A 15,745-nucleotide genomic window follows, 5' to 3' on the forward strand; every position below is an offset into this window, starting at 1 on the left:
ACTTTGACAAAAATAGAAAATGATTACATAATTTAGTGGGGGACAACTTTTTTGGTAAGTGTGCCACAAATTAGTCCTGCACCCTTTATGAGTGCCCTTCCCCTGCCCAATCAACTGCGCTGCTTCCTGCTCCTTGCCTTGTGCTCCTTGTCCCTCAGCTGCTCTGCTTTCTGCCTTCTGCCCCATCTGCTGCTGCATGCCCTACCCCTTTCATGATCTGCTGTGTGCCATACAGAAAGGCTGTTTGTACCAACTGTGGCACGTGTCACAGGCTTGCTACCCCTGATGTAATTAAAAATTCTCCTCATGCATGGTTGGCAAACATAGGATGGCCAGGTTAGCTTATTCAAGGATTTTTAAAAACTTTTTAGAGCTCAAGTTATCAATCTTAATTGTGTTCCTGAAATGTATTTCTTGCCTATGTTATTAGAATAAAGTGTGTCTTTCTAATCTGATTTCCTAATCTGGATGTTGCTTCCATGGGACTGGTTTTGTACAGGATAAAAGAAGGTTTCACAAATGTAGATGTATTTGCAAGTCTGGCCACTGGGGATTTAGAAATACCAGTCCAACCAGCTTTTAAGAAACTTCAATATATGTATTTTAAAAGTCTAGATTAACTTTTTATTTATTTATTTAAATCTCTGTCCTTTTTACTTTCAGCAGGATCCTACAAAATGCAAGCCTATGGCTAGAGAGAGTTATCAAAGAATATTATCATTTGTTAAAAAACTATAACGGGTAGAGTAGAGAGACCCAGTTTGGTTAATAGCCTAGTGGTCTGGGGATGTGGGAGAAGTTTCGTCTCTGCTTTATTTGGACCTGGGTCTCTTGCATCTCAGGCAGATGTCCCAATCACTGAGCTAATGCCAGTCAGTCTCTTTGCCACCTCTTCTCCCTCCCTCGCCACTGCCCAACCAAATCCATATTTAATTAGGGAAAAAAGGCATGGATCAAGCAGCTGGGAGTCAATCCAGTTTAAATGGAATCACAAGCAAAAGCAAATTGGATCATAAGGGTTTAAATTTAAGGGTGTTAGTTCTAACCATGGAATGTATTGTTTTCCTATATAGTTTGGATTCCCAAACAATACAACTGTGTGTTTTCATTTCAGTTTTCTTTTAAGTTAATCTAATTCTAAATTATCTGTGCTCCTCACATTTGTGGCTTTTTCCCTTCTCAGTCACAATTGCACATCTTTTATCTTTTTTTTTACAGATGAATTACAGCTTTATATTCCCAGTCTTACTTCAAGTTTGTGTCCTGGACACAACTTTTGTTTTATCTTTTTTGTGCATTTTGTTTGAATACCAAAAGGTTTAACATTTTTATTTTTTAATCCTTCCCTCCATGGTTTACAAAATGATTGAAGAAGCCATCAAAGGGTTGATGACAGCTTCTATCTAGTATGCTTTTGGTGCAACAGCTTATGTTGACCCTGATCTTGGATTTGCATTGTCTGTTTCTCCTTTCTGTAATGACTATAAATGATGCTCCAGGACAAAGACACACTGCCGTGCATTCAGAGCAGATCTCCTATTTGCATTCCCCACTGTGACAACCTGGGGTAAACAACATGCACACAAAATCAAAACAAGTTTGTGTATCATCTTTTTTAATACTGAATGGAATTTTTGGGAACTGAAAAGCATGTGATGGCTGATCCTTGATGCAGATGAATTTGGACTGTATTGTCAGTCTGCATTACAACCAGATGTGGTTTAACATCTCAGAGATTAATATAGTTATAAGTCTGTCATTTTTTAATTTTATTTTTTGCCAGTGACTGTCTATAAGGTGCATGTGATAACAGGAGATCTTTGGAATGCTGGAACAGAAGCTGATGTGTATATTTCCATCTATGGGGAAAATGGCGATACAGGATCAAGACAGCTACGAAGGTCGAAGAAACCTACAAAGTTTTTAAAAGGACAAGTGAGTGACAGATCTTCCTGATCTGTTCATCTGTCCTATCTAATTCTCTTCCATGTGAGACTATCCATGGCTAAGGTGCTCGTTATACTAAAAAAGGTCATTAATATCCAGCAAAATTCCCCTGCATAATTATTGACATTTTTGGGGAGAAGTTTTTAAAATATAGTTATTATATATGAAAACTTCAGGGTGTTAGTTAAAACAGTTACGAAAACAAAAATAATATACAAAATACTATATTAACTGTGGTTCTAATACTGAAACATATTGCAATCTGTGGTCACATTATTAATTAAATTAAGGTCAGTTTCTACTCATTTTACTCATTTGCCCATTGATTTGAAATGGACCAGTCCTGTAAGCAAAGCAATCCAGATTAGTTCTTTAATCATATTGTTCTAGGGAAACACTTTTGGTAATTTCTTTTGGTATTATCATATGCTATTTCATAGCATATGGGGAAACTCATGCTTCATGGTAGAGAATCAGAGAGGTCTTACACTGTGGATGTTATGGGTCCTAGGGATGGTGATTCTTATTTAGTAGATCTAATTGCAATTTTGTGGGTTGATTGCAGACTGACATCTTTCCACTGGAGGCTGTACACCTTGGAAAGTTGTACAAGATTGTTATAGGACACAATGGACTTGGATCAGGTCAGGAATTTCTATGTATACTTTTCAAGTATTGAACACAAATTTCTTCAGTTTTTCTTGAAATAGAGGAAGCATTTCTAAAATACAGGTTTCCCTCCACATATGCGGGTTCTTTATATGCGAATTTGCATTTATACAATGAGGATATTTAGACCCATAATTTGTTATATAGAGGTAAAATCACTCTTATGCAATCACCATAGATGCCCCCCCACCCAAGCAGGTAAGTCTGTTGGGGGCGGGAAAGGGCAGTGGCTCCACTCACCCCAGCCCCAGCTGCAGCAGCCCCAGGAGCAGCCGACATCAGCTGTCTGCACCAGGGCTCAACGCAGCCCAGGAGCAGAGGTGAGTGGGGAGTGGGGACAGGTGGAGCACAGTGCAGCCCAGTGGCTGCAGGCAGCTGGTGGTGACTGCTCCCAGGGCTGCTGCAGCCGGGGCTGGGGTGAGTGTTGCTCTGTTCCCTCTGGTTTGCTGCCTTGAGCAGCCCCAAGTGTGGCACCCCTCCCCCCACCCTTTCACTAGTCCCAGCCTCACTCCCTCCCTCCCTCCTCCCCCCCGCCCCCACCATGGGAACCTATCCCTATTTGTTACATTGTAAAGTGGGTTCGCTTTATGTGAATTTGATTTATGCGCCGTTCTCCAGGAACACATGTACAGCATAAATCGAGGAAAACCTGTATTGATATAAAATAATAGGACAATGGTATTTTACAGTTGGGAAACAAAGGCTTGCAGGAATATCAGCTATTAAATTGGCATAGTCATGTTTTGTTACCATCACATATTTCGAGCAATCTGTCTTAACCACCATTTCATTCCACATAATTGTATGAAATTAAAAATGCAAATGAAAAAATACTGGATATTATAGTTTTGTCATTCCAGAATAACATTCTTTGTTTCTCTTTCCTGCACTATTGGGTATTGAATATTTTATTGTACTGTCTGTACTCTGGGTGAGAAAGTCTAGCACAGTGTACTCAATTTATCATCATTATTAATTGTACTGAGGTAGTGTCTAGAAGCTGCAATCAGGGATTTGCTGAGCTGTATTATGCTGGATACTGTACATACACTTAATGGAAAGACGGCATATGCTCCAAATTGCTTATAGTTGTGAAATTGAGATTGATCTGATCCTAGACAATGTGCACTGAGCAGGTCAGTATAAACTGGGTGTGCCTCCATGTGCAATTATGGCACCTGAATAAACTGCAAAGCTAATCGCTCCTGAGTTAATTACTCCTGGGAGTGCCATTTAGGCATAGCATATAGGGCCCATGTGGAGCAGCCCCAGTTTGCAGGGGGCAATGGGGGTCAGCCTGCCAGCCTGAGGCTGCTACCTCTGGCTCAGTGTACTGCAGAGGGGCCAGATGGGTCATGAGGGAGCTTTAGTGTAGGGCTAGCCAGCAGGCAGACCCTACACTGAAGCACCATTGTAACCCAGCCAGCCAGGCAGTGTCTACACATAAGATGCTGTGGAGTTTTTTACCTTGCAGCAGGATAGTACTTGTATTTATAAGTACAGGCAGTCCTCAGACTTACGACAAAACTGATTCCTAAAAACCGCATCTCAAGTCAAAATGTTGCCACTCGGAACCAATTTTCTCACAAGAAACAATGTTATAAATGGGGGATTTGTTCCTGAACCAAGGCCTGATACCCTGTTTTCACCAAAAATAACCCAGAATTTTGTACTCGATCAATTATAGATGAGTAGTATAGCTACATTAATATATTTATATTGTAAATAATCATATTGATTTGGAAGGACTTCTTTGAGGTGACTTTGCTGGGCTTTTTGAAAGGTTTTTGGCTGGAGTCTTCTCAGGAGTCTTGGCTGCAGGTTTTTCTGGAGTCTTGTCTGCTTTCTTAAAGAAAGTGTCCAAGGAAGTTTGGACAGATGTTCTCCAGGGAGATGAGTGATGCAGTGAACTTTTTCGCTGGCGTGGCATCCCATCGGATCAAGTGTTGTAAAGTCAAAACTGATGCCATAATGTTGAAACAGGGTGTCAATTTATAAACGTAAGTGCAAAATGTTGTAACTCGAAATGCAAGTTGAGGACTGCCTGTACTATCCTGCTGCAGAGTAAATTAGTTTATTCCAGCCTAATAGGTATGTATTTATAGACGCCAAGATGTTTACTGCTCAGCTAAGTAGTCTACTGCTCAGTAAACATGCCTACTGGGTGAGAGAGTAATGTCTTAGACAGGTATCAGTGTGTTTTGTCTTGTTATTTTAGCTATTGGCCATAATACAGTTAATGCTCCCCTTTCTCTATCTTCCTGCCCATGTGACATCCCAGCTTCTCTATACATGGAAGAGAAGAAGAGGCACATCTCCCACACAGCCTAACCCTCTGTAGCTCTCTCTAGTTGGAGTCTGGTAACCTTTTAGGGGTGAAAGGATGACACAATCAAGATGTCTTTCTCTGCAGAACTCTTTTTAGTTTTGCTCCTAGATTTTCACCTAGAAGGCTGAGAGGTAGAGACTTGAGACCTACATTCAAGTGTTCTAGATCTTTTCTTTGCTGCTACTAAGCTTCTGGGAAAGGACTTGGTTAGTAAAAAATAGTTCCTGTTGAACCAAGTGTCAGCTGAAGGGGAACATACTGAACAACCATTGCTGTAGCCTGCTCACAGGCTCCCTTTCCTATGGAAATATAGGAATCAGATGGTTGGGAGGGAAAGCAACCTAAGAAAATCCAGGCCACCTGCCAAGGGTTTTTTTTTTTAAAAGGGCAATCTGAATCTTTATTAAGAAAATTCCTCTTCTGAGAAATTACTAAATAGTAATACTCCAGTAGTGCCTAGAAGTTCCAGCCAGAGTCGTGGTCCCATTGTGTTAAGTCTGTATGAATACACTGCAAGAGGGTCTCCGTCTCAGACGGCTTACAATATAAATAAACAATATATTCCCAAACATACTAATTGCAATGCTGATCCACTTGTACTTTGTTTCTCAGAAATGAATGCCCACTATAGTCTTTATTGTAGGCCCTTGTAATGACAAGCAGCATTCCCAGCAGTATGCCAAAACCAATAGTGACAAACAATCAACTTTCTTCTGTTTTGCATCAACCAGTACAGTCTATTAGCATTGGTAGTTGGCTACTAAGGGAGTTGTGTGCCCTTAGACTGGTTAATGATTAATATGTCAATTTCTTGATTTTTTAAAATATTCCATAAAAGTAAAATATCTCTTACAATATATAGCCATTGAGCAAAGTCATAATATTGAACCCTGTGAACTTGCAAGGGATGGGCAATACTTTTGCTGGCAATGATAATTCTTAAGCTGTTGCGAGTACTTTTGCTGTATAGTATCCCAAACAAAGATAGGGCCAGCCTTATTGATTTTGGATCAAAAATATATCCATAAAATTACAAGTTAATCTTTTTTAAAAATGGAGAAAAAACCATTAAAATTAAGACTTCAAATGAAAGGAATAAGCAGCACTGTTGACTTCTGTTGCTCCTAGCATATTACTATAAATTGGGAGTTTTTAAAGTGGTTCACTTCTTTACAGCGGGTAGAATCCTAATGTATTTGCAGTCAGATTGTTGATGCAACTATGAAAAATAGAATGAATCCCTGCATAGTTCTACTTTCACCTATGTTTTAATTTATTGAGCTGGTTTCTGATTTAAATCAGTTTTACAGTGATGTAGATCTGTTTAAATTCAGGGTGGTGGTCAAAGCTGTCATAATTCCAAATGTATGAATGATTTACAGTAAATTTTGTTTCAGGGTTTTTTTTAAATGTTTTTGTCTTAGGAAATGGATGGTTTCTGGACAAGATTATAGTCAAAGACTCTGTCACTGACTTGGATTATGCTTTTCTATGTCACAGGTTAGTGGTTTCAGATAGGTTATGTTTATAGCTTCTTTTCTGATACTCCCACTTGTGTGGCTTGTCACCTCAGAAGTGAATTGAAACTATCTGATTCCTCTTACATTATTTAGCAAACAGCTATCAGTTAGGTAGCAGTTTTTGGTCACTTCAGAACTGTGCTGCATTTGAACCACTGACCATGCTATTTAAAAGTTTACATGATATCTTTTCCATCCCATGCCACTTGAAATCTTTGGGGATTACTTGTTGGTCTGTTCCTCCCTAATATCAAGGCAAAACTTTTCAGAGGAGCAGGTTGCTTTCTAGGCATTAGAAAGCAGCCCTGGCCCGTGGCTCTCCCCTGCCTCCTGCCACCAGGCTCAGCAATGTGGGGCTGGTGGAGATGCTTGGAGTGCAGCCCCACAGCCTTCCTGGGGGTATGGACCCCCAGATCTGCACACAGGATGACAGGAAGCTGCTACCGCTGCTTAGGGCCAGTGGTAGCACCAGTCTTCCTGGCGCTTGGTGACGGCTGTGGGCTGCACCCAGCACCAGTCCCAGATGGCAGCAGCAGCCTCCTGTCATCCCAAGCGCAGATCCGGGGACCCGCACCCCCAGGAGGAGTCCAGCACAACCCCAGATCTGTGCGGGCCCCCAGATCTGTGCACAGAATGACAGGAGGCTGCTGCTGCCCCCAAGTGACATAGGTTTTGCTTTTAGCAGTGTGAGATGCAGTTTCCCAGAAACCCCTGCATCTATCTCCTTGAAACTTGGCAGGCTTCATGCCTTCTGAAGGGGCTACCATCTGAATCAGGCAAGAAATGACGAAGTTATAGGCGTTTTCATGATTCCCCGTTATAGCCTATGGGCAAAACGTCGAAACCTGTTGAAAGAGTGAAACAGTTTCAACGAAATGAAACAGAACAGTGCTTTGAAACTAAATGAAACGATGAAACGAAACACTGCCCCTTTGAAACGGCAAAGTAGAAGTGGAAATGAAATGGTGCTGTTTTGCACAGCCCTGACATCTGTATGCAGGTGCTTGAGCTCTGCCTATTTGTGAGGCTTGGAGACAGCTGGAAGCAATGATCAGCTAATGAGAGTGGAGCCACAAAGAGACTTAAGAACTCTAGGAGGCCAGGAGAGAAATCCTGAGCTAAAATTGCTCCATTCTCCTAGTGTCCAGAAAGGACAGAGGTTGTGGTATAAAACTGGCCTGAGAAACTGAAAGTGGAGCTGAGTACCCTGTTTGAGGCAGCAGGATAAGTGACCTGTTTACAACATATGATCTTGTACCATTCAAGGCAAGCTTTGTCATCTCATTCAGTGGACTCAAGATCAGGTTATGTGTTCTTAAGATCCAGGCATCACTAATGTATAACTGAGCACCTGCCTCTTCTTCTGCCCGTCACAAGTTGTCACTGAGAAGCAGCAGAATTTGACTCAATTCAATTTTTTCTTTTGATTTCCTAGTAGTCTTTTCTGCGCTGAATCTGCTACTCCAAGGCGCATTTTTTTTTCCACAATTGTATCTACTGTCAATTAATTTACAAACATGTATGTAAATTTGAGGAGTTAGGAAAGTCTGGTCACATCTGAATCTACCTACAGCTTGTCAGTGGCACCTCTATTCTAGTTTCTTCTTTTACCAAGTGAATAAATAACTTCCTAAAACAGCTTTGAGTGAGTGATGCACACACTAAAATTGATTTATGTTTGAATAAGGGCTTTCTGCCTAACAGATACAGCTCCTCATCTTTGCCTGACCTAATTCTAAATCCATATTGTAGATGAACTGCTACAAAGAGGTCTTGAAATATAAAGCTAGTTTCATAAATAATTTAGGAAGAATTCAAATCTACTTCACAGAGGAAAATACAATGTGCATGCTAGTTCTTGTTAGGGCCTGATGTCCCTTTTTGTTTGCATCATTTCTACAATAGGAGAAGTCAAAGGAGAATATAGTATATGTTGTTATTAAAGGCATTGTTCATACCATGGAGGGTGTGATGAGACAGGAGAATTTGAGAATCTGACGAATTTAGATTTTGAAGTGGCTTTCTTGGAGCAAGCTGAGCAGACACTGTAGCCATTGGGTTCACTATTACTGATCTCTTACCTAGCATTTCTAGTTAAGACTCCCCATTTATTGCACTGGCTTTGGTTCTCAGGCCTTAATCCAGGAAAACTCTTAAGTATGCATTTCACTTAACGTCATGCAATCCTATTGCCATCACACTCTCCCATGCCTAAAGCTACACATATACTTAAGTCATTTGCAGATTCAGGACATTAGTGCAAAATGCATTGAACTGCTACATATGAACAATGTGACTAAAATATTGGTGGATTTGGATATCAAGACTAAATTGCAATGTGTTCTGTTTTCCTAGATGGCTAGATCACGGGGAGGATGATGGTAAAATTGTAAGAGAACTGAATGGGGCAGACTCTAGCACCTTCTTAGCAAGTAAGCGTGAAGCAAGAGAAGATACTCTGACATCATTGCAACGCTGCCAAAACTAGTCAGGATACTGTATATACTAATCACATTCTCTTTATCTCTCCAGGGCAAGAACTGGAACTCAGGAGAGAGGAAACTGTAAAGACTTTTAAAATTTTTTTTTTTTAAAAACTGATTAAACAATATTCAGACTGTGCTATAGAGAAAATCAGATCAATAATTCTTATGTATATGTAGATTCCTCTTTTTATCTTCTCATGCAGTCTCTTTTCTTTTATTCCTTCTTTCCCCCTTGTATCCCTTTTTAAAATGAAAATAGTGGGCTGCTGAAAGTTGGAAGTTTCAGAAAGGCAACACGCTTCAGTTCTACAGCAGACTTACCCATGGCTTCATACGCCTCAGTCCAGATGGCATAGTCGATGCACTTGGTGACAAGAAGGACAAATATGGTAAAATACTTGTCAGATTGTGGTGTGTAGGTGAATGGCACAAGGCAAGAGAGCTTCATCAGCTCACTGTAGTTTTTGTCTGTAAGATTTAAAATGGATTCTAATGGGAATGGGTAAATAGAACCACAAATATGTATTTTTAAAGACATTAGTATCTTTAAATTGGTTCAAAACTGTCAAGATATTTTTTTGTAGAGGAAGATCCTAGGAAGCAACTTCTGTTTGGTTTTCTTTTAAAGTAGGATCAATTCTCACATACAATTTTAATCATGCAGAATGTGGTCAGTCATTATGGGAGTGGAAAAACCCTTCAAATGTGGAATTGGTAATTAGGAAGGTATGTGCCCAAACACCACTTAATCTCTACTGGCATCATTTCCACCTGGTCTAACTGAGTTTCTACCAACTAAATCTTCTCGAGCTCCAAAGCCCATCTAGCAAGAAAGAGGTGCCTGCTTGTATCGTATGGGTTTGACAAAATGAGGTGCAGAGCCTTTTGCTGTCTACAGGATGAGAGTGCAACCCAGCTTTCCCAGTTGCTGACATATTGTCTGACAGAATGGTAACTTATAGGACATGTTGGAGAGGGCAGTTTAGGGCAATGAGAAATTTCTCAGCAATTCCCTTGGGCATTTTTCTGAAAAATTGCAGTGGAAAAACCCCTAAATTCCTCAAATCTTTTCTGTCCAGGACCTTGTACAGGTAGATCAATAATATCACATAGGCATAGCAAATGGGTTTTATTTTTATTTTTGGAAAGACCCCCTGTCAATTATCATGCTTGGTCTTCTTGTTTAATTATTCAGTGACTCAGGACATTGAATTACTTAACTCTCTAAGTATCGTTTTACCATTTCAGAGAATTCCAAATGCCTAAAAGCATTTACCCAGCATGAATGTGTCTTGGAAATCCCACAAGGAGTTTCATTTTAGCATCACAAACTGAGAACTACCCAGGCGAAAAACCCCAAATAAACTTTCTCCTTGTGTGAACCCAATACAGACTTCAAGACCGTACTGAGGCAACACACAAATCTGTTCAATTTTTATTGCTGTGTTTTTGGCTGATGGATGATATATGATTCAATTTCACAGGATAACATAGACTTCATCATCACTTTGCACGCAAAATCCAAATTTGCACTTCAGGCTGCACCCATCTTGCATCTATGCAAACTTTTTGTTCTATACATGAATAGATTTCTAACAGTACTGTTTAAATATGTGAATCCATTTGTTTTTAATCTGTTTGTGTAGTTTAATTTCACACATTGGAAGTAAAATTGTAACACAGGTCACAGTCTGTCTGATTCAAAGAACAATATTACCAGCTTGTATGTAATTATACATGTGTTATAGCTGTACATAAAACAACCATAAATATTCATTTATATGACTATTTAGATGTTTCCGTAGTGTTGAGGTGATGTTGTTGCCATGATGATACAGGAGATGTTTGAAAGGCAAGAAATATTGGGGTGATATCCTTTATTGGGCCAACTTTATGTTTGGTATAGACACAGGCAAGCTTTCTGGCATCACAGTTCCTAGTACCACAGCTTTCCTGGTATCACAGTTTTCTGATAGTCACAGCTCAGACCTCATTTAGATGCTTAAGAGGGTACTGTGGGCAAACCAGGGTAAGCTAAAGATCAATGTGATCACAAGAACAAATATGGGTAAAGGGGCCAGGAATAAAAACAATGTGAGATTCTGGAATAGTCTGCTAATAGGAAGAATGAAAGCATGTTTAGTTTTAAGGGGAAGATTGGCAAATTTCTGAATGGCTGGGGACAGACATTACACATAAACCACTTTAAGTGTTCAGAAACTGATTTAAACCTGTAACAGAACAGATGTTCAGGCACATAAACCAGTTTGAGAATGCCTGAAACCAGTTTGAGATAAACCTGGTTGAATGTAGTATCAGACTTAATTGATTTGGCTCAAATGCAATGTCTGTCCCAGACCCCTTTCTGGTTTAAGATAAACCAGACATCACCAGCATTGTCCCTGGGCTGGGCGGGACTGTCTGCTCCACAGCAGGGCTGGCCCCTCCCCTCTTCTCCCTGGCTGGAGCTCCAGAGACTGTGGGCTACTTCCCACCTTCCCTCACCACTCCCTGCTAAGCAGGAATTTCCCCCTTCTCTCTGCCTTGCTGAGGAGGTGTCTGTGAATTAGCTGACCACATTCTGGCTATTGTCCATGCTGAATCAACAGGCAGAATCAACAAGTAGCTGGTAATGTCCCTTTGTTGTTTTCTTAATCGGCTTAATTGGGACAAAGCATCCACACCAGAGGACAGGCAGATGATCCAGGCTGACCTGGACTGGCTCAGCAAATGGGCGAATGAGAACCTGATGGTATTTAACACCAAAAAATGCAAGGTTCTCCACCTTGGGAAAAAAACCCTGCAGCATCCTTATAGGCTCAGCAGTGCTACACTGGCTAGCAATATGGAAGAAAGAGACTTGGGGGCCATCATTGACCACAAGATGAACGTGAGCCTGCAATGCGATGCTGCGGCTAGTAAAGCGACCAAAATGCTGGCTTGCATCCATAGATGCTTCTCAAGCAAATCCTGGGATGTCATTCTCCCCCTGTTCTCAGTCTTGGGGAGCTGGAGTACTGCGTCCAGTTTTGGGCTCCACGATTCAAAAAGGATGTGGATAAGCTTGAGAGAGTCCAGAGAAGAGCCATGTGCATGATCAGAGGTCAGGAAAGCAGATCTTACGACGAAAGGCTGAGAGCCATGGGGCTCTTTATTTTGGAAAAGTGCAGGCTCAGGGGTGACCTGATGGCCACTATAAGTTTATCGGGGTGACCACCAGTATCTAGGGGAACGTTTGTTCAACACAGCGCCCCAAGGGATGATGAGGTGGAACGGTTATAAACTACTGCAAGACCGTTTCAGGCTGGACATAAGGAAGAATTTCTTTACTGTCTGAGTCCCCACAGGGTCTGGAACAGTCTGCCATTGGAGGTGGTTCAAGCACCTGCATTGAACACCTTCAAGAGCAAATTGGATACTTATCTTGTTGGGATCTTATGACCCCAGCTGACTTCCTGCCCTTCGGGAAGGGGGCTGGACTCAATGATCTTCCAAGGTCCCTTCCAGCCCTAATGTCTATGAAAGTCTATGAAATCAATTCCCTGCTGGACTAATCACAGCATCCTGTGGGAGCCTGGCCATGCCCCTCCCTCCCCAGCTTCCTCCCCCTTCTGAGGGCTGCTGTAGTGCCTCCTGGCTTCTAGCCTGAGCCACTGCAGGTATGTGCCTGCATTTCTGGGATGTCTGCCTGGTAACAAAACTAATTCAACCTAACCAGGTTAGACTAATCTGCAAAGATTGAATCAATTCAGGCTCTGGTTTTTTGAATGTCTGTCTCTAGCCAATGAGATTGTATGATATATTTGTCTGCAGTAGCAAGGGGCTGGATGTGGTGACTGAGGGGATCCTTTTCAGTCTTGTTAGGCCTCTGCCTACTTATTGGAGCACAAAACTAGTTTGACTCTGCAGTCAGATGTAGATGCATAACTATAGATAAGTTTTGTTTGTGGAACAATATCCCTGCTATTCAAAACCTCCTTTTTGAATTTTTTTTAATTTAAATAAATGTACATTACTTTTACCTAATGCATAGAGTAGTTCTGTGCAGCAGCAATAGCTGATGTGCCAATTTAAAACTTCTAGTTCAGTTTTTTTTATCTTGAGGCACTGATTCTTGTACTCCATTAGGAATAAGGTTCCTCAATAATCAGTTTCTGTTAGATGGGTAAGGGGTTGGACTGTAATGGACTGTAAGCTATATAGAAAACTGGCTGGATCATTGGGCTCAAAGGGTAGTAATCAATGGTTCGATGTCTGGTTGGCAGCTGCTATTAAGTGGAGTGCCTGAGAGGTTAGTCCAGGGGCTGCTTTTTCTTCAATATCTTAATCAACAACCTGGAAGGCAGGGTGGAGTGCACACTCAGCAAGTTTGCAGCTGACACCAAGCTGTGGGGAATAGTAGATACACTGGAAGGTAGGGTTAGGATTCAGAGAGACCTTGACAAATTGGAGTATTGGACCAAAAGAATCTCATGAAGTTCAGTAAGTTCAAGTTCAAAGTCCCACACCTAGGACAGAACAATCCCATGTACTGGCTGGGGATTGATGGACTAAGCAGCAACTCTGCAGAAAAGGTCCTGGGGGTTACAATAAACAATAAGGTGAATATAAGCCAACATTGGTCATTGTTGTGAAGACACTTAGTGGCATAGTGGACTACATTAGTTGGAGCATTACCAGCAGATTCAGGGAAGTGATTATTCCCCTGGCTTCAGCACTGGAGTGGCCATATCTGGAGTATTGTGTCCAGTTTTGCCCCCCAACTGCTCCAGTAGACAAACTGGAGAGGGTCCAACAGAGAACAACAAAAATGGTTAGGGGGCTGGGACACAAGACTTATGAGAAGAAGTGGAGGGAACTAGGCTTATTCAGTCTAGAGAAGAGAAGACTGAGAGGGGATTTAATAACAGCCTTCAACTGACCTCAAGGGAGGCTCCAAAGAGGATGGAACTAGACTGTTCTAAGTGGTGGCAGATGACTGAACAAGGAGCAATGGTCTTAAGCTGCAGCAAGGGAAGTTTAGGTTAGATATCTGGAAAAACGTTCTCACTAGGAGTGTTGTAAAGCACTGGAACACGTTACCCACAGAGGTTGTGGAATCTCCATCCTTGGAGGTTTTTAAGACCTGGCTAGACAAAGCCTTGGCTGGGATGTTCTAGTTGGGGATGGTCCTGCTTTAAGTAGTGGGTTCGATTAGATGACTTCCTGAGGTCCCTTCCAACCCTAATGTTCTATGATCCTAGGAATACAAAGTGTCCCTATCATTTATAAGACATTTCACCACCAGCCCATTTTGCTGGAAGGTTGGTAACTTCCAAATGTGGGCATGGTTTTCAGGAACAAATGTATTGATATACATGGGACCAGATTCTCAGCTAGTGTAGATCCATGTAGATGCTCCATGCTTTCGGTGGGGTGATTGCCATTTATACTGGCTGAGGAGTTGGCTATGGATTTTTAATTTTCAGGACTTTTTTGCCCAAGTGAGAAACAAGTAGAGAAGACCCTGAATGGTTTGATTTTGTCACATAAGAACACTTCCAGCATGCAACATTAATTGATCTAGTTAGAACAATAGTTTAATTAGACATCCAGCCTTGCCTCACTGAATAAATGCATATAATTTTCAACGAGTAAACAACAGGCTGAAACAGATCGCTTTCATTATGAATGAAAAAAGAATTGGCTAATGGACAGAAATCTATGGGCGAGATTGTGCCATCCTTACTCACACTGACTATTATCTTGCATTGCAAGCAAGCCCATTAGTGTGTCAGAGTAGGCCTATGGGAAAGCAATGACACATAGTGGAATTACACCAGAGATGAATTTGACTTCTTAGATTCATTGATAGCAATGGGAGCTGGATGCATTTAGAGAAAGCAGAGCATGATTTATAGATTTACTTATCCTGCAGTATTGCTTAGATGTGCCTATTAAGAAACAGGGCTCCCATGTGCTAAACACCTTTGTACCCTTTCCTGTAAGAAGCACAGTACAGAGTAACTGGGATTGTTTGATCTAGAGAGGAAAAAACAGAGTATTTTTCTAACAATCTTGAAGTAGAAAAGAGATGATGATGGATTGTTCTCTGTGTTCATTGGGAACAGGACAAGAAGTAATGGGTTTAAAGTGACACAGAGTTAGTTATATATTCAAAGTTCCTCTGAACATATAACTAACTCTGAGGGTGGCTAGGCTACCTAGAGAGATGGGTAGAATCTCTGTCATAGGGAGTTTGTGCTCAGGTACAGATATTACGTTTTACTGGTATAAGTGATTGGAAACCAGTCTATACCCACAACAGAACAGAAGTTTAGTGTGCAGAGACTGGTTTAAAAATGGCAGAACCCCGTCTAAGCTTTTCGCCTTCACTCCCCTGCACGCCGCCCCCCACCTCCCCCAAAGAGCAAATGTGTGTTCTGTTTGCTACTGATCTAAACTACACCACTTACAGAAAACCGCGTAACTTAGATCATTTTCACCTTGGACTTTTTGAAAGTCTGTATGTTTAGGATAGACGAATACTTGACTGGGATGGTTTAGATATGGATGATCCTGTCCTGAACTAGGATCATTTGAACTAAGTGAATCCTGAGGACCCTTTCTCCCCTATTTTTCTATGATTCTATGAACCTTTGAGAATAGATTGTTTTCTACATAATACCAATAGTTATCACAAATACCTAGTTCATTTAAAGGAATGTCTAGCCTGGGCCAGACAGCAGCCTTCTCTACCATGCTGCATTGCTTTGCCCATTCCACTTTCTGAATTGGAAGGCATGCATTGCATG

General features: G+C 41.2%; 1 protein-coding gene across 1 annotated transcript in view; it reads left to right on the forward strand.

Annotated features, from left to right (window-relative positions):
* Positions 1–15,745, forward strand: part of LOC149869243 (lipoxygenase homology domain-containing protein 1-like) — a 270,001-nt gene that overhangs the window by 44,681 nt on the left and 209,575 nt on the right. Inside the window, exons 6-11 of the mRNA XM_090037326.1 lie at positions 1,784–1,935; positions 2,513–2,591; positions 6,370–6,445; positions 8,821–8,897; positions 8,998–9,029; positions 9,211–9,340. Coding sequence (XP_089893452.1) covers positions 1,784–1,935; positions 2,513–2,591; positions 6,370–6,445; positions 8,821–8,897; positions 8,998–9,029; positions 9,211–9,340 — 546 coding nt within the window. The remainder of the gene's footprint in view (positions 1–1,783; positions 1,936–2,512; positions 2,592–6,369; positions 6,446–8,820; positions 8,898–8,997; positions 9,030–9,210; positions 9,341–15,745) is intronic.

The sequence above is a fragment of the Crocodylus siamensis genome, chromosome 3 (assembly GCF_052110815.1).
Source record: "Crocodylus siamensis isolate JL-2025a chromosome 3, ASM5211081v1, whole genome shotgun sequence".
Classification (NCBI taxonomy): Eukaryota; Metazoa; Chordata; order Crocodylia; family Crocodylidae; genus Crocodylus; species Crocodylus siamensis.